General features: G+C 41.7%; 2 protein-coding genes across 4 annotated transcripts in view; one reads left to right on the top strand and one right to left on the bottom strand.

The window, feature by feature from the left end:
- Window positions 1-25221, top strand: part of LOC117557241 (myosin heavy chain, fast skeletal muscle-like) — a 27535-nt gene extending 2314 nt beyond the window's left edge. The window contains exons 4-15 of the mRNA XM_034232966.1: window positions 20707-21027; window positions 21151-21277; window positions 21367-21485; window positions 21573-21775; window positions 21975-22158; window positions 22267-22432; window positions 23346-23470; window positions 23570-23878; window positions 23956-24159; window positions 24270-24407; window positions 25043-25067; window positions 25130-25221. Coding sequence (XP_034088857.1) covers window positions 20707-21027; window positions 21151-21277; window positions 21367-21485; window positions 21573-21775; window positions 21975-22158; window positions 22267-22432; window positions 23346-23470; window positions 23570-23878; window positions 23956-24159; window positions 24270-24407; window positions 25043-25067; window positions 25130-25221 — 2013 coding nt within the window. The remainder of the gene's footprint in view (window positions 1-20706; window positions 21028-21150; window positions 21278-21366; window positions 21486-21572; window positions 21776-21974; window positions 22159-22266; window positions 22433-23345; window positions 23471-23569; window positions 23879-23955; window positions 24160-24269; window positions 24408-25042; window positions 25068-25129) is intronic.
- The window catches only part of LOC117557233 (zinc finger protein 32-like), a 57348-nt gene that overhangs the window by 11756 nt on the left and 18192 nt on the right, over window positions 1-27400 (bottom strand). The window contains exons 2-3 of one of the 3 annotated variants that reach the window (XM_034232958.1): window positions 27318-27400; window positions 24850-26956 (exon numbers count right to left, since the gene is read on the bottom strand). The exons of 1 other annotated variant lie outside the window; for it this stretch is intronic. In XM_034232958.1, the coding sequence (XP_034088849.1) occupies window positions 25655-26956; window positions 27318-27400 (1385 nt within the window). In that variant the 3' untranslated portion in view covers window positions 24850-25654. Of the gene's footprint in view, window positions 1-24849 lie in introns of those variants that run through there. One more of the 3 variants, XM_034232956.1, reaches the window with a different exon arrangement.

Raw genomic sequence — 27400 nt, 5'->3', positions numbered from 1 at the left:
TTAGATACAATGACGTTTTAAACAAATATAAATGTACAATAAGGAACAAAAAACCAAATGATACCCACATGAAACTTGAGGATATTGAGAAAGGCATTGATCAAAATCAATTCTGGGATCTGTGGAACAACTTCAACAAAACAACCACAAGCATTACCCATCCAAAACGGTGACATCTGGAGAGAACATCTAGAAAGTTTGTACAAAGACATACCAATAAATCTAATGAACTCAGATCAATGTATTACAAAAGAGAAACTCCAAACATTAGAAGAAACTATTAAAGACAACCAAAAGCCCCTTGATTTCCCAATGACTTGGGAAGAGTTGACCACACAGACACAATCTCTCCGGCCAAGGAAAGCTTGAGGCCCAGACAACATTCAAAAGGAAATGCTCAGATGCAGCACCCCAGAGATGCAGGTACAGTGTTCAAGCTGTTCAGTCTCGTATTGCAGTCAGGATGTTATCATCTGGTGCAAAGAGCTCATTTCCCCCATTCATAAGAGTGGAGACAATCAGACCCCAAGAACTACCGTGGCATCTGTGTCAGCAGCTGTCCGGGGAAATTATTCTGTAGTATTCTAAATAAAAGAATACAAGATTTCCTTAACCAACAATCCATCTTGAGTAAAAATCAAATTGGCTTCCTTCCAAAACACCGCACCACCGACCATGTATATACCCTTCACACTTTAGTTAACAAACATGTACACCAAACACAACATGGTAAGATATTCACTTGTTTCATTGATTTCAAGAAAGCTTTCGACTCTATTTGGCACAAAGGGCTCCATTATAGACTTCTACATTGTGGTATAGGGGGCAACATGTACGATCTGGTTAAATCAATGTATTTAGGGAATAAGTGTGCTGTTAAAATTGGAGACAAACAAACTGAATTCTTCACCCAGAGAAGAGGCCTTCGTCAGAGTTGCAATTTAAGTCCCACTTTATTTAATATATACACTGAACAAAAATATAAACGCAACACTTTTGTTTTTGCTCCCATTTTTCATGAGATGAACTCAAAGATCTAAAACATTTTCTATATACACAAAATAACCATTTCTCTCAAATATTGTTCACAAATCTGAAAAAATGTGTGATAGTGAGCACTTATCCTTTGCCGAGATAATCCATCCCACCTCACAGGTGTGGCATATCAAGATGCTGATTAGACAGCATGATTATTGCACAGGTGTGCCTTAGGCTGGCCACAATAAAAGGCCACTCTGAAACGTGCCGTTTTGCTTAATTGGGGGCGTTTTGCAGTTCTTGCATGGCCAGCATACTCACCGGACATGTCACCCATTGAGCATGTTTGGGATGCTCTGGATCGGCGTATACGACTGCGTGTTCCAGTTCCTGCCAATATCCAGCAACTTGGCACAGCCATTGAAGAGGAGTGGACCAACATTCTACAGGCCACAATCAACAACCTGATCATCTCTATACGAAGGAGATGTGTTGCACTGCGTGAGGCAAATGGTGGTCACACCAGATACTGACTGGTTTTCGGACCCCCCCCCCCCAGACCCCCCCAATAAAGCAAAACTGCACGTTTCAGAGTGGCCTTTTATTGTGGCCAGCCTAAGGCACACCTGTGCAATAATCATGCTGTCTAATCAGCATCTTGATATGCCACACCTGTGAGGTGGGATGGATTATCTCGGCAAAGGAGAAGTGCTCACTATCACAGATTCAGATTTGTGAACAATATTTGAGAGAAATGGTTATTTTGTGTATATAGAAAATGTTTTAGATCTTTGAGTTCATCTCATGAAAAATGGGAGCAAAAACAAAAGTGTTACATTTATATTTTTGTTCAGTGTATCTGTCTCTGCGAGCTCGTCGCGTAGGCCGTCGCTCTGTACAGTGCGTCCGGAATCGATGACTGTGATGATGTGGTGGATGAAGTCGAGCGGGCTGCTTTTTGGTCTGCTTTTTGTTGTATTATTGCCCAGTCGTATTGCACTTTGTGGTTGTATTTCAGATGATTAAAGAGATTGTGTTAGCGTGTGGTGCCAACACAACCTGGTAACAAATCCTGTACTTTGTTTTGCTCCACGTCGGACTCCTGAAAGCCAAAGTACTTGCAAATAGTGGAAATAGTTTTGCCCTTCTTTTTAACGAGTTGCTGCTCTTGTTCTGACATCTTCGCTCGTGCTGAACACTCACAACACATGTCACTCCCACGTGGCCGAGTGGGCTTTTAGGGAGGGGCGAAAGCGCACCCAGCTAAATAATCGTATTTTGTCAATTATGCTGTTTTCATAATCGTCGCAAGCCATAATCGTAATCGCGATTAAAATACGATTAATTGCACAGCCCTACATCAAAGTCAAGTAAAGTACAAATATCTCAAAATTGTACTTAAGTAGAGTACTTGAAGAAGTGTACTTAGTAACTTCCCACATCTGAAATCAGATATGACTTCCAGTCATGTGATCATTTCTTAGTATTTGATCCTTCAACTTGGCCTCAGGAAATGCAAGGACTTCACAGTTTTGGCAACAAGTTTTGGAGAAAGCAAATCAGAGGCTTAAAAAGAGACCGGGAGGTGCATCTTAGGGGTTGGCGATATTGAAAAATATAATATCACAATAGTTTTCAAGCAGTATCACGATAGACGATATTTATCACGATATTTTTTCATGTCGGTTATTATGGTTATTTTGCAAGTTACTTAACAGTACAACACCTACAAGGTAACACAAACTAAAATAAAAAGGAGTAACAGACCAAAATACCATCAAGCTGGTTTTGATTCTGGAATACAGGAATTTTGATATGGCTTCAGTGCATGACATTAAGGATTTTGGGAGCTGGTCTTACTGTAGAAAATTTAGATTTTTGCAGGTCTTAGATGCTGTCTGGTTCTCTAGACTGAATTATAAGATGAACCACCACAATATTATATTGTACAATTTCAATTGTATTCTTCATTTCACTTGTTTGTTTGTTCTTGTTTGTGTTTGCTCGCTTGCATGCCCTGCATAGCTATAAGAAATACTTAAGTTGTTGGTCAAGACACTTGCCATCTGATGAAGGCAAATGCCTTCCCAGATGTAAAAAAGTAGAAAACATTACATTCAGTTATAACTGCGAAAATAAACATTATTTACACTATTATGGCCCCTGTTAAAAATGTTTGTAATGTTATCTACTGTAAGTTGGTCGAACGAATGCCTCCTCATCCGGAAGCTGACCGAGCAGACCCGAGCAGCAGTCGAGAGGAGCCGAGCGCATCCGCGAAGCACACAAAATGGCGACGTCAGAGTTCCCGTTAGCTGGCAAATCGAAATCTCTTCGGTCAAAATGTCCGGTCAAAATTATTTCCCTTTAGCGCAATATTGCTTCAGTTGAGCCACTTATGTGACAGACAAGAAAGTATGTGACAGACAAGAAGAGTCCATTCTAATGTCTAACACTTAATGTGGAGAAAGAGATGTCCTGGATGGGTTGATTGTGCGTTGATCTGTTGGTAATGCCTCAGGGTTCCGGTGGGCATGTAAACAAATGCATAATACTAAGCTATACTTTGTGGCCTCACCCGGTTGCATAGCGACACTTATTGTTTAGTTGTCTTTTAATAAGCAGGTAGTCATATCATTAGCTAGAACTAGCTGGATCTGATCGATATGGACATAAACGCGAGTGAAGTCTAATCTGACGGGAGAGAGAGATCAGCTGCTGCTGACGAGTCGACACGCAGCTCTGCATGATTACATGCAGCGGTGAGCAGAACAAAACACACTTCAGGTTAGAATATCACACGTAGCTATTTTAATTACCTCTCAAACTACCTAAACTAGTTATAGATGTGTTTAGTTTTACTGTCGGGTCACTCATTACTGGATCCGCGAGCTGCATGATACTGGCATAATAGATTGCCCGATCGGGCAACCAGCAGGTGAGGCTTCATTGCCCGAGCTAAATACTAGATGGCCCCGGGCCATCGGGCAGCCCTTAATGTCGAGCCCTGTGCACTCTCTTGCTAAATAAAATATTCAAGGCACAGTTTCTCAGTATAAAAATGCACTTTGTGTTTTAGGCAGCACTAGCAGTGATGTAACATCAATAAACATGAAAAGGAGAGTAAAACATAATGAAGTAAAACATAAAACATCAATGAGGAAAAGTCAGTGCCAAACAATTAAAATGTAAACTTTAGACTTGAAGTGCAATCAAAGACTTTAACATAACTGAACATCTGTTTCAAAAGGGAAACACAATATAAATACCTTATTGATAAAATAAAAATATAAGCCAACAGAATCAACCAAGACAATAAATGAAGTGCAATACTGTCTGAATCCTGAAAGCTTGGTTTTTACTAACCGTTATCAGTATGTACTTCGGCATCATTTTGAAACGTGTATTACAATGAAATCACGGTAAAATAGGTTAATTTGGTCGTAGTTGGTTTCCACCACAGTATTTACATGGATATAAGCCCCGCCCCCTCTCCAGCGCGTCCTGTTTGAATGACAGGAGTAAACACAGCTGAAAGCTGCGGTGAAACTCCAGCGGTTAGGGTGAGAATATTCGCATCGCGTCCGTTGTGAACGCAGCGTAACGCAGTTCAGAAACCACTGTTCTGACGCTTTTAAAGCAACTTCGAGATGTTAACAGTATCAGGGACAAGCAGGCCATGGTGGCCGTAGGATGTACAATTTGGGGCTTCACGGCCAGACTGGCCGTTATGGCCGCCGTGAAAATCCTACCCTCGTGCACTATCACAATAGATATGATATCTCTGAAAAGGCATATCGTGGAGACCTAATATCGTCTCGACGATATATATCGTCATATCGCCCACCCCTAGTGCATCTTCATCATCTAGCATGCAATAAGTGTAAATAGAGGACAGTGAAGGAGACACTGAGGAGGACCACGCTTCGTGTGGGGTGAGTACCAAACGCTGTCTCCTGACTCATCTGAGTAACTCACTAAAAAGGTTATGTGCAGTGTGGAGTCTATTTTTAAATAACATTACAAGACTGATTCTTATTATTACATTATATGCTTATTGTGCTCATTTTATGTTGCTATGGCTTTGGAATAAATAGACAAAATCACTAATCCCAGGTTCTGATGGATTGGATAGGAAACGAAGGGAAAAGTCATAGAGAAAGTTTTAGCTTGCAATATTAATGTAGCAACGCCAGGCTGTAGAGACAATGCGTTACTGAGGCTCTGGCCTTGGCCGTGAGGGTGATCTCCGCGCTCACGCATAACTGGGAACCAGCATCATGAAAGTTTTCCACTATATCTGTAGAAAACTTTAGCAAAAACAAATGACGTATGATGGCGACAGAGTAGGGAGGGACTTTTCACCAGCCAGCCGAATGCTGATTGGAGGTCATGTTGCCAAGAGACTTTGTCTAACCCCTCGATTCCACCGAGTCCGTCTGTGTTACGGCTGCGCCACCATGTCCGCTAGGATCGCGGCCACTCTAGTCAATGGGTGCTATTCCACCAGACGCGCCCTGTTACGGCCCGTCCACACTACAGCTTCAAAAAAAGCTTGGAGCTCGGCGTGTCTGAAGCTCGACCAACAACCAATCACATGAATCTCCCGCCCCTGACACACAAGCAGCGGTTTGATTGGCTAGAGCTTGTACTGGCATATGATTTGATTGGCTGACGCTTCCACCGAAAGCTTCAGAAGCTTCAAAAGTTGAACATTGCTCAACTTTTGCAGCCTGAAACGCCAGGAAAGCTTCGCTCTGCTTCCCACAATGCAGTTCGGCGAAAAGTGACGTCACCCCATTCAAAGTGAATGGGCAAAAGCGTTGGAAACCGTTTTTGAAGCTGTCGAAGCTGTAGTGTGGACGGGCCGTTACGGCTCAGAAGCGTCTCGGCGCTGGGCTCCGCCAAAAATAGGATGCAAGTCTATTTTCGATGCGAGGCGTTGCAGAGGCGCCGGGCAGGAAGTGGACCCGTCAGAGCATCCAGTCAATCCAAAAATAAACTAATTTTGTAGACTCTATCCCTCTGTAGTCTTTCAAGTAGGAGGATAAATGCCAGCGTTCTCCTCCGGTTTACAGGCACTGTGTAAATTATATATATATAGAATAATTATGATGATGAATGCATTTGTTTACCACTAAAATAAAGCAACACATATTTTATTCATGTCTAAACCACGGCCCTCCCTCAACCAATCATAAGTGTACGGGCAACGCCCTGTGTAATATAATGTATTGACGCACGAGGTTCGAGGCTTTTTTACGGAAATAGTAGTTACAGATTACAGCTTTAAAAGACGAAGCAGGAGCCCACGGGAAGAAAAGGTCATTACACGGTTAAGAACACACAAGACTAAACCAGACACTCACAAGTACGAAAATGAGAGGAGAGTGCTAGCTACTAAGTTAGCTAACGGAAAACTCAGCCTTACTGTGGAGAATCTGCTGGGGACATCAGAGGAAGTCTTTAAACTGCTGAAAACATTCTTAAAAACAACTGTAATAAGAGAAAGAATTTAGAATTATTTTAATTTTCCTGCTCAACACTCCTGTCCAGTAGGTGGCGGTAACGCACCCATTTGTTGGTTGCCAACCGAAGAAGAACATTAAGAGAGATTTAATAAAGAATCTAAAGTGATAATAGAGTCTAAAGAGTCTAATAAAGAGAGAGTTAGTAAAGAGGGAACAGACCTGCTCTGTGGATCTGAGGCTGTACAACAGCGTCCAGTAGTTTCCGGTGTCTCTCGTTCTCCTGTTTTGAACGAGACAGTTCCTCCTCGTACTCTGCTATCGTTCTTTCAAACAGAACAAAGATGTCTTCAGCAGCTGCAGTGAGTCGCTGCTTCACCAACGAGAGCAGCACAACACTCATGTTTACTAAATCACCACTTCCCGTTTCTCTCACTCTGTGTTGCTAGCGTGTTACCAGCTAGCATGCTAAGCTAGCATGCTAAGCTAGCTTCTAGAGTCCGAGCTAAAGGCTTCAGAAGAAAGAGCACAGAGTCAGAGGTTCATCCAGACACACAGACGATGGATGGATCAGCTGCTCACACACACTGTCTCAGGAACACCGAAAGAGAACCATGGATGTAGAGAGAGAACCCACGAGACACGATCTGGTTATTTCCGTTAGAACGAGCGGGACCATCACTTCCGGTGAAAAGGACTTCAAAATAAAAGCGGCTATGATTTCCCCGTAGACAAGACCTAAACCTTTAAGATACACAGACATGGAGCTGCGGAGAGAAACCTGTTTATTTCTCCTGAAACACCTTTATTTATATTCTTAGTATTTCCCTTCTTCCTATAAGTCACATTTGTAAGAAGAGTGAAAACCATGGGTTTTATTGTGGCCAGCACTGGAAGTTGTGTTTCAGGGTCTCCGTTTGCATATTAGCATGTTAGCCGGGGGTAAACAAGAAACCCTGGTTGCCAGTTGAATTGTCCAAAAACCAGCTCCTCTCTTATTTTCCAAACCAAGACGAAAAGACGAGAGGAGCTGATTTTTGGAAAGTTTGTCCACATCCTAACTATCTGCATGAGTTTTAAAAGTGTCTCTGACTCTTTACAGTCTCAACAAGTGTATCTCTGTTAGCAGGGATAACAGCTAATGCATCATGGGGGTTGTAGTTTGTAATACATTTTATAGAGATCCAAGGGAAGAAACAAACAGTGCCATCAAGGGGTGGAGCTGGTCGATCGCGGGGAGATTCCCAGTCGATCGCGAGATGTGTCTAAAAATAGAACAACAATATTCTGTTTTATCGAAAATGTCCTATAACACAATCTTCCTTTGCCAGAATAACTCACTTGAACGCATCAAAGCTTTGTGATTGGCCGGCGTGACCCCATGTGTCGGGGCGTGGCTGGTGGGCAGTGGGCACTAGTTAGCTGACGTTGTCCATGTCAACAGGAGTGACAGTCCGCACACACACAAGACCGCAATTATGGCAGAAGCAAAAAAGCCCAAAATATATAATTTTCACTCCGAGTGGGAGGATGATTATTTTTGTATCTATTCCAATTCAAAGTCCATCTGTCTCATCTGCAATGCGAGCGTGGCTTTACCGAAGAAGGGTAATTTAGGAGCGGCATTTCAAAACAGTGCACAAACGCTACGAGACGGAATTCCCTCCTAATTCTGCCCTACGCTCCCAAAAGGGGAGGGGCCTGAAAGGACAGCTAAATGCACAGCAGTCCATTTTCACCAGGCCCAACAACAAGAGCAAGGCTGCTACCAGAGCATCTTATCGTGTCAGTCACGTTCTTGCGAAACACATGAAGTCTTTCAAAGACGGCGAAGTTGTGAAAGAAGCATTCCTGGAGGCTGCCGACGTGCTTTTTGGGGACAGTAAAAATAACAGTAGCATTTCAACAGGTTTTTGATATAATAAAAACTCAAGTTAGATAAAGTTATTAATCAGCTGTAAGTTTTAGTGTGTTTGAACTTATTCATTATAATTATTGTACCAAATGGTATAAGAATGCAAACTTAAATTGATTATAGTCTATTATCAATTCAGGTTAAGAAACTAGTGTTGCTTGCATCCTATTTTAAAGCCATTTATTTGTATACTCTACTAAAATGCAACAAAAAAGGGTTTGATTCTATTAATGTTGTCTTTTTTATTGCACTTTGGCAGCAGATTCCTGTGTAGCTTCAGATCTGAGTTGTCTTATTAGTAAGCCTCATTTATACTTTTGTAGCAACACTATTTTTATATAATGGCAAAGAAAGGGTTCAGAGTATTTTCTTTTTTCCCTGTGTCATATGTGGCAGCACTCTTCAATGTTTCTTGAAAACATTACCCACTGTAGTGACGTGTGAATAAATTCCAACTCTGTATCAACAACACTGTTGTGTAACTTCAGTTAAATACTTCTATGTGTGTAGATTAGAAAGAGGTAAGATAAAGGATCTATATATAATAACTTCCAATGCATAAAATGAGATGCACTTTATTGATCCCAATCTGGGAAATGATTCAATTCATAAAAGACAAGGCATTGCACATGAGAGAAATTAAAAGAGTAGAAATAAACACTTCTAAAATGTAAACATTTCAAAAGACAAATTAAACAGCATTAAAAGAGAAGAAAATATACATTTTGAAATACCAATTTACCAAATATAAAGCAGGATATTATATACATTAAGTGTGTAAGGAATGGAATATTAAATTAAATATAAATGTAAAATGTACATTGTGCTAAAAACATCTCTGATTTGTAAAGAGCGAATTACGACAAATTAGACCAAGAAATAAAAAAAGATATAACAACGTGGTCCACCTTACCACTCGACCTAAACTCAAGAATTGAAATCGTTAAACTTAAACTGGCTGCATCACTGGCTGCATCACGGCCTGGTATGGCAGCTGTCATGGCCTGGCTCTTGGCCATAACAAAAAGCGTAGGAAGGACCAGAATAAGTATAGGAAAAGGTATTTATTTGGCAAAACTCCATGTGGCCAAAAAACAAACAAAAGGGCAAAAAGGAATAAGCGACGCTGCTCTCCGAGGTCCGGTCCTCTGGGGGGAGAGAGATTGAGGCTCTGGCTCAGGCCTCTTAATCCTCCGGTTCCAGCCGTCAGGTGTCCTCAATCAGTGCGGGTACAAGCAGAGGAGAAACATTAAAGGGCCATACACACCACAGGAGACCAAAGCAGGGGTCGTCACACAGCTGCACCGCCCTCAATCGTAAGGCTTTAGAGAGGGTGGTGAAAGCTGCAGAGCACATCACCAGGACGGAGCTGCCATCCATGGAGGACCTTTACTCCCAGCGGCTCATGAAGAAAGCCCTCAGGATTACAAAAGACCCCCATCACCCCAGCCACAAACTGTTCAGTCTGCTGCCGTCTGGCAGGCGGTACCGCAGCATCCGGACTAATACCACTAGACTCAGGAACAGCTTCATCCCACAGGCAATAAGACTGTTAAACACCTGAACTGCTGAAACACTTTCACAACATTCATCTGCTACTTAGTAATTATCTATCTATTATCTAATATATCATTCCAATAACTTGTATAGACTGGTATTGCACTATTCCACTTTTTTTTCTCACTTTTTTTAGAACTATTTTTCTTTTGTCCATCCATCCATCCATCTTCTCCCGCTTATCCGTGGTCGGGTCGCGGGGGTAGCAGTTCCAGCAGAGAGCCCCAAACTTTCTTTTCCCTGGCGACATCAACCAGCTCTGACTGGGGGATCCCAAGGCGCTCCCAGGCCAGCGAAGAGATATAATCCCTCAACCTGGTCCTAGGTCTACCCCTTGGTCTCTTCCCAGCTGGACGTGCCTGGAACACCTCCCTAGGGAGGCGCCCAGGTGGCATCCTAACTAGGTGCCCGAACCACCTCAACTGGCTCCTTTCGACGCGAAGGAGGAGTGGCTCAACTCCGAGTCCCTCCCTGATGACCGAACTTCTCACCTTATCCCTAAGGGAGACACCAGCCACCCTGCGGAGAAAACCCATCTCGGCCGCTTGTATCCGCGATTTTTCTTTTGTATTACTTTTAATATGATATACTTTAATATTGCTTTAATATTGTCTGCTTATCTGTATTATTGTGTTGCATTGTTGGAGAAGCCTGTGACCTAAGATTTTCAACGACATAATTACTGTAGCATTTGACAATAAAGAACCTTGAACCTTAATGTTCTACCTAGATGTCTCTATCTATTCCAATATTCACCAGTAGAGGTCCATTTATACATTGGGACGGACTGATATCCAGATTTGTTTGGGGGGAGAGGCCAAGAGTTAGGAACAGAACTCTCCAGCCACCCAAAGAAAGAGGCGGTATGGGTTTGCTGAAATTGCTGGAGTACTGCTATGCTGCTCAGCTAAGACCTATTTACTGTTGGTGTGAACCAGAATTTAGAGCAAAGTGGAAGGATATGTAAAAGGAAGTAAACCAGATTCAAATTCAAAACATGATTGGGGATTATAAACAATATAAGGAACTCAAAACTCAAATGGGTCCAATAACAGTGCACACATTGGATCTATGGATTCAAGTATTGAACATATATAAGATTCAAAATGATGCAAATATACACTGAACAAAAATATAACACTTTTGTTTTTGCTCCCATTTTTCATGAGATGAACTCAAAGATCTAAAACATTTTCTATAGACACAAAATAACCATTTCTCTCAAATATTGTTCACAAATCTGAAAAAATCTGTGATAGTGAGCACTTCTCCTTTGCCGAGATAATCCATCCCACCTCACAGGTGTGGCATATCAAGATGCTGATTAGACAGCATGATTATTGCACAGGTGTGCCTTAGGCTGGCCACAATAAAAGGCCACTCTGAAATGTTCAGTTTTATCACACAATACAATGCCACAGATGTCGCAAGTTTTGAGGGAGCGTGCAATTACATTACATTGCATTTTTTTTTTTTCAATTGGCATGCTGACAGCAGGAATGTCCACCAGAGCTGTTGCCCGTGAATTGAATGTTCGTTTCACAGCGGATCATCATCAGGAGCATCCTCCACAGAATATTACACCCGGAAGTAAGTATTCTCTCCGCTTCGCTTGACAAACCCCGTGATAGTCCTCAAGCTCTGTGATTGGAGAGTGTGCCGAGCGTCGAACAGCACTTGAAATGGGATGGAACCACGGCAGACTGTCCAAAACTGGATTTGAACGGGTCCGCCCCATCCCCCCCTCCCCCACCCCGTCCCCAGAACTACACATGCTGGCTTTTTCGCAACCATGTTCGCAACATGTTCTATGGCACGTCTCTACTGGGAGTTGTAGTTTTAAAAGACGTTTTCGTATTTCCCATAATAAGAAGAGCCAGTATTAAACTGTGTACATCCCTGGAGGTTTAGGGGATACGAAACACTCAAATGTAAAACATATCATTAATAAATGGGTGAAAATTGCTTGTGCCCATAATGGGTAACATTACCCACATGCCAGCTAAGGTCAGAAGAGCTTTATTTAACAGCTGGTCTTATGTCTGTGACTCCTCCTGTTGTTAATTGATAAGCCTGAAACATGCACTTGTCAAGGTTCAGAGGCACATTTTGCAAATATGGCAGTAGCCATCGATCATCTTAAGATAATATATACTTTATTGATCCCAAGTTGGAAACATTTGCGTTACATCAGCATGTGTAACAGTTGTAAATATGCAGTGGTGTTTATTTGTAAATCATTTAGTATAATCACACAAATTCTGTGTTTTATATTTAATAATTCTGTGTTCTTTATTGATTGATTGTTCAATACCTGACAAGGCCGGAGATGAAAAACTTTGGTCGCAGGTTCCTCAACAGTGCATTACAAGACATCTATCAATATTATCATTATTACATTATTATTACATGTTACTTATTAGACGCTTTTATCCAAAGCGACTTACATACTCAATACTGTGGGCAATCCCCAGGAGCAATTTGGGGTGAAGTGTCTTGCCCAGGGAAACAACGACATGCTGACTGCAGTGGGGTTTGAACCTGTGACCCCCTGATCCCAACACCAAGGCTCTATCCACTGCGCCACACGCCTCCGTGTGATATGTGTGTACCTCCACCATTAAATTGTCGTATTCTGCACATTTCTTATACTATCTACATACATCTTATATAAGAGTATAATACATGTGTATAATATCAGTTAAAATAAGTGCTTCAACATAGTTAACATTGCTGGAGGTATACACAAAGTTTTTCATTCAATGCATAACTACACCATAGTTGTGTGGGCATATATGATATGTCAATAAACCTTAGAAAATCTTCAAATCTTGAAAGGGATGTGCAAAATAGTCATTATATACAGTCTTTAATTAACTATTAGTAGAGAATAACGAGTAATGAATGTACTTTATAGGGATCCTATTAATATCTAATAATACAAATAATGAAATTCAATAACATGCTTTAACCACTAGGTGTCCCTTTATATCAGCTGTGCACCTTTATGGTGTAAATACAGCCTATCTACCAATTGGATCAAATATAAAAGTCAGCCGAATTAGTGTTGATACTGCAAGGAGACGTATTGTGTGAAAAGAAATGTAAGATGTTGTTTAATGGCTGATATATTTATGATCCACGTCACGTTTTCAGTTCCTCATGTTTGTCTAGAAGTCTTCTCATCAGGGCTCTATAAATACAGAACTACGGCAGATATGTAATATTTAATGCAGCCGAACCGTGTATTACAATGCCGTTATGTGATGACTTTCAAAGAGAAAAGCAAGCACACTCGGAATAAAGTGTTTTCGGTCTGTTTCCGGTATTTGTTTATGACGATGTGATGTGAGATGTGAGACTGGAATTGCACAGGGGAAAATAACGTAGCATATATGCCACAATTTTAGATGCAGATTTTGTTAAACTAATACGTTTGAGCTGTGGACCAACACTATACATTGACGGGGAAGGGGGTAGCAATAAAGATTACACCATTAAACTGTTAAACAACATAACAGAAATAATATCGATAGCAGCGTCCCTAGCAACCACCTTGGTAACAATGAAAACATTGTATCGACACCATTTCCTGAAGTAATCTTCGTAATAACTAGCAAACTAAAGATCATGTGCATCAACTGCACACATAATCTGAAATAACAACTCATATTTCTCGCATCAAATGACATCAAAACGCATTTTAATGGCCAAACTAACTTTAAAATAGGCATTTTACACCGAGAATAAAACGAAGTTCGGCCATGTTTTTTTTTTCTGCAGGGAAAAATGTGAAGATCACGTGACATAGACGCCAGCCATTGGAATGAATGGTGAAAAAAAACGTAGGGATTTTACAATTTCAGAGGCGTTTTTGTAGAAATACTACGTCCTACGTTGTGGACCAACATAGTTATTACACGTTTTTTTATGAGACTGGGTTGGGACAACCTGATCTCACCAGAATGCGTGACTCCACCACGACTCCTTAACACCGCATTGCGTGGTGGAGTCACGAACTTTGTTACATTTACGTGTCTGCACCACGCAAACAACCCCAATGTAAAGTGAATGAGGCTCCTTTGTCGTGGTGCACACACGCATTTCTACAACGTCCAGCAGTGAGCTTTTATTCTATAAAACGTTTTTTCGTCAGAATGTATTATGGTGCATTAGTTACACATTTTTGTTCTCAAAAAACAGTGCATTGTGTGTAATACAACTGTGATTTGTATTACATTAGTTTATTTTTAAGGAAGGCCAGAGCTTCAGCTGTGTCAAATAGATTGTTCGCTTTAGTTAACGTTTTTTAAAAGAACATTATATTCCGATTTGATCATGTCCCCTTTATTGTATTACGGAGAGCAATGTGAGCATCCATTCCCATTGGATAACGCAGGATTTTACACCCGGAAGTGAGTATTCTCCTTAAAGATTGTCCAACTCTTGACCTGACAATCAACATCGGCACCTCAGTTGTTTCCCCGACTCAGACTGCAAGGAATCTGGGTGTGACCCTAGATAACAGCCTGTCCTTCACTGCAAACATCGCTGCTACAACCCGTTGCTGCAGATACACGCTTTACAACATCAGGAAGATACGTCCCCAGCTGACTCGGAAAGCGACTCAGGTTCTGGTCCAGGCTCTCGTCATCTCACGCCTAGACTACTGCAACTCCCTCCTGGCTGGTCTACCTGCATGTGCCATCCGACCTCTGCAGCTCATCCAGAATGCAGCGGCTCGTCTGGTCTTCAACCTTCCTAAATTCTCCCACACCACTCCGCTCCTCCGCTCCCTTCACTGGCTTCCAGTAACTGCTAGAATCCACTTCAAGACACTGGTACTTGCTTACCATGCTGCGAATGGATCTGGCCCTTCCTACATCCAGGACATGGTTAAACCGTACACCCCAGCGCGTGCACTACGCTCTGCATCAGCCAAACGACTCGCTGCGCCCTCGCTGCGAGGGGGACCCAAGTTCCCATCGGCGAAAACACGTGGGTTTGCTGTCCTGGCTCCAAGATGGTGGAATGAGCTCCCCATTGACATCAGGACGGCAGATAGCTTGCACATCTTCCGGCGCAAACTGAAAACTCATCTCTTTCGACTCCACTTCGAGCGTTAGAACGATTAACGAAGCACTTGTATACTAATAAAGGACTGGCTTACCTAAAGCCAGTTGAGTAGCACTTGAAATGTTTGGCTCTATGAAACCTGATGTACTTATATGATTCTGTTTTCTTCAAGGTTGTGTCTTCCTGGTCGAATGTACTTATTGTAAGTCGCTTTGGATAAAAGCGTCAGCTAAATGCAATGTAATGTAATGTAATGTAATGTCGATTGATTTTACAGTGATATCTGCACTACTCATCAACTCAAACACACCAGATTATCCTTGTTGATTACACAACATTGATTGGTTTAAATTGTGTACAATGCTTTTGTAATTTTCCCATTAGATTCGGAGAAACAAATATTTGTTCAGTTTAGGATGGCCGAAGACACTACACTACCCAGAATCCTCAGCTATTGTTCCGCTGCCTCAAGCTCTGTGATTAGTTGACCTCCAACTGCATTCCATATAAAAAAACGTTTCGTAAAAGATAAATCATACTTTATTCAGCAGTGCTTGCTTTACTCTTTGAAAGTCATCACATGAATGCATTGTAATAAATGGTTTGGCTGCATTAAATATTACACATCTGTCGTAGTTCTTTATTTGTATTTATCTACAGAGATCGGGCTCAGAATAGACCGGAAACTATTCTTTTACCGTTTTGTTTTAATTTCACAATAAAGTTAGTAGTAATTATTTGTTTTGATATTATTGTTTTTTATTAACTACTAGACCGCTGGGTCATGTTAAGACCATCTTTTCTGTGTTGCTGTGGGGTTTTTTCCATCGCTTTTGTTACAAATATCAAAACAATAACTAAATATATCCGTCGTAAACTAAACCAGAAACAGCAGTATATTTTATTTTGTCAACACTGTAAACTTGGACCCCTTTGAAGCTGTGGTGGAGAGGAGGACACTGAACAGGCTGTTGTCCATCATGGATAACCCACCCATCCTCTCCACCTGCAGCTGGACAGTCAACGGAGCTCCATCTCCAACAGACTGCTGCAGCTCCGCTGTCTCAAGGACCGATACAGGAACACATTCCTGCCCACTGTACAATAAATCACCTCTGGCTGGAAGAGAACTCTCTGCTCCATAGTTTCTCTTGTAATACAACCTTGCTGTACATTTTACACATATATAATCTGTTCAATATTTGATATTCCATATTCCATTGTCATATATTTTTGAATAAGTATATTTGCATATATAATATCTACATGTATGTTTTCTATTTCAACACGTATATTTTCTTTTTTCTTTTCTTTTCTTTTGTATTCATGTTTATTTGTGGTTTTGTTTTATTGTAAAATGCCTTGTCTTTTATGCTGCTGCAACAAAAACAATGTCCCAAATTGGGATCAATAAAGTACCATCTTATCTTATCTTATCTTACATCCGGACTAAAACCACCAGACTCAGGGACAGTTTCATCCCACAGGCCATAAGACTAAAACACCTGAACTTTGAAATAACATCCATAACATTCATCTGGCTGCTACTTAGAAATGATTTGTCTAATATATCATATATTCCAATCACTTGTATAGAAACTCTTATTGCACTATTTCACTTTTTACTATTTTTCTTTTTGTATTGACTTGCACTATTTTTTCCGTGTATCTGTTTTATTGTGTTGCACTGTTGGAGGAGCCTGTGACCTAAGGGGGGGAGGGGCAGGAGACGTTCGATTCCTGTTTTGAATAGTGTGCCGTCATTCCATTTACAAATGCTGTTTGTCGCTCAGCGTAAACTTCGCACACTGCCACTCCAACATCCAATCACAGAGCTTGAGGACAAACCACGGGGTTTGTCAAGCAGAGTACATGGTGTAGTCCCAAACGATAACTGAGGATTCTGGGTAGTGTAGTGTCTTCGGCCATCCTAAACTGAACAAATATGTGTTTCTCCGAATCGAAGGGGAAAATTACAAAAGCATTGCACACAATTTAAACCAATCAATGTTGTGTAATCAACAAGGATAATCTGGTGTATTTGAGTTGATGAGTAGTGCAGATATCACTGTAAAATCAATCGACAGCAAAGAGAATACTTACTTCCGGGTGTAAAATCCTCCGTTATCCAATGGGAATGGATGCTCACATTGCTCTCCGTAATACAATAAAGGGGACATGATCAAATAGGAATATAATGTTCTTTTAAAAAACGTTAATTAAAGGGAACAATCTATTTGACACAGCTGAAGCTCTGGCCTTCATTAAAAACTAACTAATTTAATAAAAGTCACAGTTGTATTACACACAATGCACTGTTTTTTGAGAACAACAATTTGTAACTAATGTACCATAATACATTCTGACGATTTTTTTTTAATATTATGAATACAAATAAAATAAAATAAGCCTCCCGCGAGTTACTACAAGCTATAAAGTAGATTTAAAAAACGTTTTATAGAATAAAAGCTCACTGCGGGACGTTGTAGAAATGCGTGTGTGCACCACGACAAAAGAGCCTCATTCACTTTACATTGGGGTTGTTTGCGTGGTGCAGACACGTACATGTAACAAAGTTCGTGAGTCCACCACGCAATGCGGTGTTAATGAGTCGTGGTGGAGTCACGCATTCTGGTGAGATCAGGTTGCATCAGGAGCATCCTCCACCCAGACCTCTGCTTACTGCCGTCCTACAGACTTGTGTGTTACTTTCAGAATTAGATTTTGTATGTGTCCTTTCTTTGAATAGATATCTAATGATTATAGCTTGAGTCTGTCTGATTCCCCAAACAGCTGCTTCTATATACTTGCTGCACATATAATACAAATAAACAACTCCATAAACACACTTTTGCTGATATTTGTGTTACTGCTGGTGATGTTAAATAACATGATTGATTTCCTCTGTCTCAATGATGAAAGTTATAATAATAGAAGACATGAAGCTGCAGAGAGAGGATGGATATATTCTTACCTCTAGTTTGTGATAAGATGAAAATACAATATTAAATTGTAATTGTTAAACACATTGTTCATTTCATTTACTGAGGTTTTAACCATTATTTAAAACATGTGTACATAAGCAGTGGAATAATAGGATATCTCTAGGTCATTAAACTGTCTTCAGTTTAATTTGATTAATACAAAAAATAGGTCATAGAAAATGTTTAATTGTGTATTTCAGCAGAGCGGGGGTCACGGTGCTGCTGGACCTGGAGATGCTGACCTGGGGTCAGTGGGACATCATCTGGTTTAGGGGCAGAAGGAGAATATAAACTGTTATGATCACAGCTATTAAGATTAGAACACTAATATTGTTAAGAATCAATCTATATGTTTTATTAGTACAGACAAATTAAGACTTATTTTAAATATGAAATAATATGATTAAATTACATCAGCTATATATCATTTACTTGTTAACTTACTAATGTAACATTACTGGGGGCTAAAGGAACAGCTTCATCTTATTTGCCTGGCCATGGTCCTCTTTAATTCATCGCAGACTCCAAAAAATGTAAAAGTAAAAGTAAAGTTTCTGGATCATTTTCAGCTGAGTTAGCTTGTAAGCTAATTTGCTAGCAGGCTGCTGGAGCAGTGCAACCGAACAGCACGTATCACGTGACGTAAATACGAAGCCCTCCGTAAGCTAGACCGTCTCATTTCGTAGGCCGCTCGGTCCAGCCTACCCGGGCTGCGTACTCCGAAGGGTGCAGCCCCTGAATTGAGACACGGCCACAGTGCCATCAAGGGGTGGAGCTACAGCAACACATGGGGGCAATACAACCTGGAACATTCAATACAAGAGAACGACTAATCTATATATAATAGAGAAAATACATGAATACATAATTAAAATACTTATCCTGCGGGAAGATTTTTTTGTGTGTGAAATATAGTCAATTGATAACAAATTAAATATAATAAGATACATAAAATAAAAATATGAGTACAGATCCTCACAAGAGATGATGCGAAAAGCCTCCACAACATCAGCCAAAGCACTGGAGGCGCATCGCTAAAGCCAAAAAGCCGTACACGATTGCTGAGGACCTAAAACTCCTAAATAGTATCATTGCAGTATTATTTACATAGTTTGCTTAGAATTACAATTTGTTTTCTGTTACAACGTTGTTTTTTTTAACCCTTTCGTGCATTGTGGTCACTGCATTAGAGACTGCTAATTAAATGCTGCTTTTCTTGTATATGCATGGGCTTTCATATTTTATAGTTTTTGCATGATATATCATTTTGTTCATTGGTTTGTTAAACATATATTACTTAAAAATCTGTTTTTAAAAAATGCATAAAGATGAAAATATCCTTAGTTTGTTGTAATTCATGCATGAAGGAGTTAATAAATCACACACTGAGGGGACATCACTATATTGTAATTACTTATATAGGCTTTATCTATCAAACTTTTTCGGGGTCGGTCAGAGGGTACTTGGCTGAGAAAAGTTTGAGAAGCACTGCTCTAGATGATAGGAAAGGAGCCTCAATACTTCCTTTATAACCTCCTTTAGGAAACACTGGACCTAGTGATGGTGAGATGAAGCTTCATGAAGCTTTGAAGCTTTTTGAAGATCTAGTCGATCCTACGCTGTCATTGGAGGCAGTCGCAATGTCTACAGGCTCGCACTACCTGTTAGCATCTGGCATTTGTTAGCATCTAGCTCTCCTGCTTACAAACTTTTAGCCATCCCTGCTTATACAAGTAGTAGTTTTAGTTGTCTGCGATCTGCCGAGGCCTATTCCCACCTGTCGAGTGCTGCTGTACTGAGGTGTTTTTCCTCCGGAGACGTCGCGAAGAGACGGAGCGGCTCCACCTGTTGCTGCCTGCGATCTGCAATCTACGGAGGCCTGCTCGTCGCGAAGAGACGGAGCGGCTCCACCTGTTGCTGCCTGCGATCTGCGATCTGCGATCTACGGAGGCCTGCTCCCACCTGTAGAATACGGCTGTACTGGAGAGGTTTTTACCCCGGAGTCGTTGCGGAGAGACGGAGTGGATCCACGCTTCGGGCTTGGCCTGCTTCCACCGGGCGTGTGCTGCTGTACGGAGGATGATTTTACCACCGCTGGGGCCTGCTTTCCACCTGTCCTGGTTCTGCTGTTGCAGAGGCCTGCTTTCACCCCGGGGATACCACGGAGGGACCGGAGCGCTTCCACGTTGCTGTTTTCGCCTGTCTTTGGCTGCTGTGCTGATTTTGCTCCAGGAACATCGCGGATACTGTGTGCTGGTCTACCTATGTTGCAAATGTATTATCTTTTCAATTTACACACGGCATCTATTGCACGTCTGTCCGTCCTGGGAGAGGGATCCCTCCTCTGTTGCTCTCCCTGAGATTTCTCCCATTTTTCCCTTTAAACTGTGGGTTTTCTTCGGAAGTTTTTCCTTGTACGATGTGAGGGTCTAAGGACAGAGGGTGTCGTATTGTCATACTGATATTTTGTACAAACTGTAAAGTCCACTGAGACAAATGTAACATTTGTGATATTGGGCTATATAAATAAACATTGATTGATTGATTGATGGTCTGGGAAAATTGCCCATATCGGGATTCTGCTGTGCCTGTTAACTGTTTTGGACTATGAGAAGATCTCTAGTCATTCTGAGAAGTCTACTGGATTCAGGTCTGTTCTGCCACCCGCAGTGGGCATCCCCTGCAAAGGTTCGGATGGGTTGCTCAAACAATTACCGGTTGCCAGCAGAGAGCTGACCTCTCCAGGGAACTTGAGGAGATCAGTGAGAGGCTGGAGGAGGCTGGAGGTGCCATCGCTGCTCAGATTGAGATAAACAAGAAGCGTGAGGCTGAGTTCCAGAAGCTCCGTCGTGACCTTGAGGAGTCCACTCTGCAGCACGAAGCAACTGCTGCTGCCCTTCGCAAGAAGCAGGCTGACAGTGTTGCTGAGCTGGGAGAGCAGATCGACAACCTCCAGCGTGTCAAGCAGAAGCTTGAGAAGGAAAAGAGTGAATACAAGATGGAGATTGATGACCTCTCCAGCAACATGGAGAATGTTGCTAAGGCAAAGGTACACTAGCATTACATGCTTTTGTATTAGTATATGATGTTACCAATATGAATATAGTACATCACGTAAATTATTTTGTGAATAAAATCTGATCATTGATCTTGTTTATTTCTTCCTCATTAGGGAAATCTTGAAAAGATGTGCCGCACTCTTGAGGACCAACTTAGCGAACTGAAGACCAAGAATGATGAAAACGTCCGCCAGATCAATGACACAAGTTCACAGAAAGCACGTCTCCTGACAGAAAATGGTATCTACATGTTTTTGGTGAACGGTCTTTGGAGTGTATGATTGAGAAACGTTGCACAAACTAACGTATTATAATATTGTTCACACAAGGTGAGTTCAGCCGTCAAGTTGAAGAGAAGGAAGCTCTTGTCTCTCAGTTGACCAGAGGCAAGCAGGCCTCCACACAGCAGATTGATGAATTGAAGAGACAAATTGAGGAGGAGGTTAAGGTAAGAAACCATTAAGATAGTGTGTATTTGTATCATTTGTTTGTGATTTAGAAATGGTGTAAAGGTTAATAATATTTCTTACAACAGGCCAAGAATGCTCTTGCCCCTTGTCCCTTGGCCTCCTGCTCCTCCCTCAGCAGATCACAGTCATGGCGGGTTGATTGCAGGGAGCAGGAGGCCAAGGCTGAGCTGCAGCGTGGAATGTCCAAGGCCAACAGCGAGGTGGCTCAGTGGAGATCCAAGTATGAAACTGATGCTATCCAGCGCACTGAGGAGCTTGAGGAATCCAAGTGAGTGACATTCAAACTGTTAAATGGCCAGAAGTGTAGCATTCTAGCAGCAACTCTACTGATTCCTGAATTGCTGATAATGATATTAGTATTTTAAAATGTGTATAGCTTCTTACTTTCATATATGCAAATATAATTAGAAAATAACTTGTAACTTTACGAGTTTAACTGAGCCACAAATACCTCAATTTCCAAACAGGAAAAAGCTTGCCCAGCGCCTTCAGGAGGCTGAGGAACAGATTGAGGCAGTGAATTCCAAGAGTGCTTCTCTTGAGAAAACCAAACAGAGGCTCCAGAGTGAGGTGGAGGACCTCATGATTGATGTGGAGAGGGCCAATGGCCTTGCTGCCAACCTGGACAAAAAGCAGAGGAACTTTGACAAGGTAACACAACTTACTTTATGGCCAAACCACACAAACAATGACATGAATATTTATTTCGCCCTCTTACGTGAACATAACCAAATGAACTGTATGAATTGTATTATTCAGGTGTTGGCAGAGTGGAAGCAGAAGCACGAGGAGGGTCAGGCAGAGCTTGAGGGAGCACAGAAGGAGGCTCGTTCTCTCAGCACTGAGCTGTTCAAGATGAAGAACTCTTATGAGGAGGCTCTTGATCATCTGGAGACCATGAAGCGTGAAAACAAGAATCTGCAACGTGAGTTCTACATAATGTACAATTTAGGCAAGGCAAGTTTATTTATATAGCACCTTTCAACACAAGGCAATTCAAGGTGCTTTACAAAAATGAAAGACATTCAGACAAAGGCATTTAAAAACAGTCATTAAAAAGAAAAGATAATAAAAGAAACATTAAAAGAAAAAATGCATGAATAAAAAGTTACAGTGCAGTTTAAGATGTGAATAGTTCACACAGAAGTTCCACTTTACTGATGAACAACGGCTCAGTTTCAATTAAAAGCAGCGACAAAAAGAAAAGTCTTCTTGCTGGATTTAAAAGTAGTCAGAGTTGCAGCGGACCTGCAGGTTTCTGGGAGTTTGTTCCAGATATTTGGAGCATAAGAACTGAACGCTGCTTCTCCATGTTTAGTTCTGACTCTGGGGACAGAAAGCTGACCAGTCCCTGAAGACCTGAGAGATCTGGATGGTTCATCATTTAGCAGGAGGTCAGAAATGTATTTTGGGCCTAAACCATTCAGTGCTTTATAAACCAGCAGCAGTATTTAGAAATCTATTCTTTGACACACAGGAAGCCAGTGTAAAGACTTCAGAACAGGAGTGATCCACTTTCTTAGTGTTAGTGAGGACTCGAGCAGCAGCGTTCTAAATCAGCTGCAGCTTCCTAATAGATTCTTTAGTGAGACCTGTGAAGACACCATTGCAGTAGTCGAGTCTACTGAAGATAAAAGCATGGACAAGTTTTTCCAAATCCTGCTGTGACATTAGTCTTTTAATCCTAGATATGTTCTTTAGGTGATAGTAGTCTGATTTAGTAACTGTTTTAATGTGACTGTTGAAACTCAGGTCAGAGTCCATGACTACACCTAGATTTCTGGCTCTATCTGTTGTAAGGTTCAACAATATGATAAAACACATGTATCTTTCTGCAGAGGAGATCTCAGATCTGACTGAACAGATTGGTGAGACTGGCAAGAACATCCATGAGCTGGAGAAGTCCAAGAAGCAGGTGGAGACAGAGAAGACTGAGATCCAGACAGCTCTTGAAGAGGCTGAGGTATTGTTTTTTTCTGGGAGTTTATAACATTAAAATTCATTGACTAATGTATCAGTGTTTGAAGGCAAAGATGAGTGTTTCATTGTTTGATTTCATTAGGGAACTCTGGAACATGAAGAGTCTAAGATCCTTCGTGTTCAGCTGGAGCTCACCCAGATTAAGGGTGAGGTGGACAGGAAGCTGGCAGAGAAAGATGAAGAGATGGAACAGATCAAGAGGAACAGCCAGAGAGTGACTGACTCCATGCAGAGCACTCTGGATTCTGAGGTCAGGAGCAGGAACGATGCCCTGAGAATCAAGAAGAAGATGGAGGGAGATCTGAATGAGATGGAGATTCAGCTCAGCCATGCCAACCGCCAGGCTGCTGAGTCCCAGAAGCAGCTCAGGAATGTGCAGGCACAGCTGAAGGTATTGTATAAAACACAAGTGTTACATAAGGCTACTTTTGGCATTCATGGATATATTTCTGATGGTTTTATCACTAGGATGCTCAACTGCACCTTGATGATGCTGTCAGAGCCCAGGAGGACTTCAAGGAGCAGGCTGCTATGGTGGATCGTAGAAACGGTCTTATGGTGGCTGAAATTGAGGAACTTAGAGCTGCTCTGGAACAGACAGAGAGAAGTCGCAAAATTGCTGAGCAAGAGCTGGTTGATGCCAGTGAGCGTGTTGGACTCCTGCACTCTCAGGTGAACAAACACAATCATGTTTTCAATCATTCAAGAATCTAATGAGATCGTACATATTGTGAATATTAGACAGCTGTTGACTTAGGAGGCTAAATCTTTGAACCTTTTAGAACACAAGCCTTGTGAACACCAAGAAGAAGCTTGAGACAGACCTGGTCCAGATCCAGGGTGAAGTGGATGACATTGTTCAGGAAGCAAGGAATGCAGAGGAGAAGGCCAAGAAGGCCATCACTGATGTAGGTTTCAATGTCATGTGTTCTTACTTTAACAGCAATGTTTTTGGGATCCCTCTCCCAGGACGGACAGACGTGCAATAGATGCCGTGTGTAAATTGAAAAGATAATACATTTGCAACATAGGTAGCCCTCCTCTGTTGCTCTCCCTGAGGTTTCTCCCATTTTTCCCTTTAAACTGTGGGTTTTCTTTGGAAGTTTTTCCTTGTACGATGTGAGGGTCTAAGGACAGAGGGTGTCATACTGATATTTTGTACAAACTGTAAAGTCCACTGAGACAAATGTAACATTTGTGATATTGGGCAATATAAATAAACATTGATTGATTGATTGATAGAAGACCTCCAACATCTTACTACAGCGATCCCGTAGGATTCTAGTATCTGTTATGAGGTGTGACCCTACCTAAGTGTGAGTGTGGCAATCTTACCCTAAATCAGAAGAGGACAGCGCAGAATTAATTTAGGTTACCCCAGTCCAAATAGGTGGGATGGTTTTATTTGAAGAGATGGTCCACACTCTAACACCGTTTTTTTTACTTTATCTGGTTACAATGTGACAGTTATACAATGTCTTACTCTCTGGTATTAATGATGAATTTACCGGTTAACATGTTTTCCTTTCTGTTAAAACTCCCTGCATATCTCCAGAGAGATTTCCTCATGATGACAGCGGGTAAATAACGTCTAGGGAGAGATTCCCGGTTAAGAACCCTAAGAGCTTTTTTCCTCTCCCAGCTGCTGCTTTTAAATCATACCAACAGAAGCAGAAGCGAATGCACACCAACAGACCCATGTATGTGGAGAAGAGTCATTGCTTCCAGGTGTGAGACTGGACATGTCCAGACTTGCCTCAAAGACTAAACTAAAGCTTACAGTAATATCCCATTGAGTCAGGGGCCTCCTGCTGTGAGAGTAAGGGTGTCTTCCCTCTGCTGAATAGTGACACCTTTAGTGATAAACTATATCAGAACTTAAACTCTTTCATGTCAGTTTAACAAACCGTGTACATTTAGTAAATAAGTATAGAGTGACATATCATGCATTTTACATTGTGGATTCTACAAAATTATATTTGATTATATTAACTTTTGTTTTAATTATATATCCCAATATGGAAACCTCCTCGGTCTCTGGTTATAAATGTTGACAGTTCTGGTCCTCCACAGTCCTCTCTTTACTTGGACCAAAACATTTTCATCACAAAACGTCAAGTTATCGCATTATATACGACTTACTGGGACTTACCCAAATAGTTTAAACCTAACAATAATCACTGTCTTCAGTCTCAGGTTCAGAAGAGCCTCCAGGGTTGTCCTCAGTCTCTGGTTGTAAATGTCTCTCTGGATCTGAGTTCCTGGCTGGTTCTGGTCCTCCACAGTCCTCTCCATCAGCTTCTGTTTCCATGTGTTCAGCTGAGCTGCTGGCTGGAGGCTCTGCCTCTCTGATCTCTTCAGTTTGAGTTTGATGAAGCTGTGAGGACTGACGACCAACACACTTATGGATTTTGACCTGATAGCTCTGTGTAAATCTTTTTTCACAGACACTGCAGCTGAATGGTTTCTCTCCTGTGTGGTTTGTCATGTGTCGTTGTAAAGTTGCATTCAGGGCAAAAGCTTTCTCACAGACTGTACAGCTGAATGGTTTCTCTCCTGTGTGGATTCTCAAGTGTCGATGGAAATGTGCTCTCGTTGGAAAGGATTTCTTACAGATTGAGCAGCTGAATGGTTTCTCTCCTGTATGGATTTTCATATGTTCCTTTAAACTTTCTCTCCGTTTAAAAGATTTCTCACAGACTGAGCAGCAGAATGGTTTCTCTCCTGTGTGGACTATCATGTGGTCTTTTAGATATCCTCTCTGTGCAAAAGATTTCTCACAGACTGAGCACCTGAATAGTTTCTCTCCTGTGTGGATTCTCATGTGTCGTTGTAAAGGTTCTTTCAGGGCAAAAGCTTTCTCACAGACTGCACAGCTGAATGGTTTCTCTCCTGTGTGTGTTCTCAAATGTCTATGGAAATTTGTTCTCGTTGGAAATGATTTCTTACAGACTGAGCAGCTGAATGGTTTCTTTCCTGTATGGATTTTCATATGTTCCTTTAAATGTCCCCTCTGTTTAAAAGACTTCTCACAGACTGAGCAGCTGAATGGTTTCTCTCCTGTACTACGTCTTGAATCACAGACAGGGTCTTGTTTATTTTTCTGAGAGTTTGAACCTGGTTCTCTGGGCTCCTTCGAATCTCCAGTATCTCCAGTGTCAGGTTCAGAACAGTCTCCAGGGTTGTCCTCAGTCTCTGGTTGTAAATGTCTCTCTGGATCTGAGCTCCTGGCTGGTTCTGGTCCTCCACAGTCATCTCCATCAGCTTCTGTTTCCAGGTGTTCAGTTTGTCTTTGATGAAGCTGAGAGGACTGAGGTTTCTCTTCATCATCTTCACTCTTCACAGGGACAGGAGTGAATGTGGACTTGGTGATATCAGCCTCCTCCAGCCCTTGAAGCTGCTCTCCCTCCTGAATACTCCATAGTTCCTCCTGCTCCTCTTTAATGTGTGGGGGGGGCTCTGGGTCTTCCTGATTTGGCATATGCATAGGTTCTCTGGGCTCCTTCAAATCTCCAGTATCTTCAGTGTCAGGTTCAGAAGAGCTTCCAGGGTTGTCCTCAGTCTCTGGTTGTAAATGTATCTCTGGATCTGAGTTCCTGGCTGGTCCTGGTCCTCCACATTCCTCTCCATCATCTTCTGTTTCCATATGTTCATTTTGTCTTTGATGAAGCTGAGAGGACTGAGGTTTCTCTTCTTCATCTTCACTCTTCACAGGGACAGGAGTGAATGTGGACTTGGTGATATCAGCCTCCATCAGCCCTTGAAGCTGCTCTCCCTCCTGACTGCTCCAGAGTTCCTCCTGTTCCTCTTTAATGTGTGGGGGGGGGCACTGGGTCCTCCTGGTCCAGACTGGAGCTCCACTCCTGCTGATCAGGGGGAACCTCTTCTTTAACCACCACCAGCTGCTGGAAGT

This window comes from Gymnodraco acuticeps, unplaced genomic scaffold, assembly GCF_902827175.1.
Source record: "Gymnodraco acuticeps unplaced genomic scaffold, fGymAcu1.1, whole genome shotgun sequence".
In the NCBI taxonomy this organism is placed as follows: Eukaryota; Metazoa; Chordata; class Actinopteri; order Perciformes; family Bathydraconidae; genus Gymnodraco; species Gymnodraco acuticeps.
The sequence above is the reverse complement of the archived record's forward strand: the minus strand, read 5'-3'. Positions and strand labels throughout refer to the sequence as shown.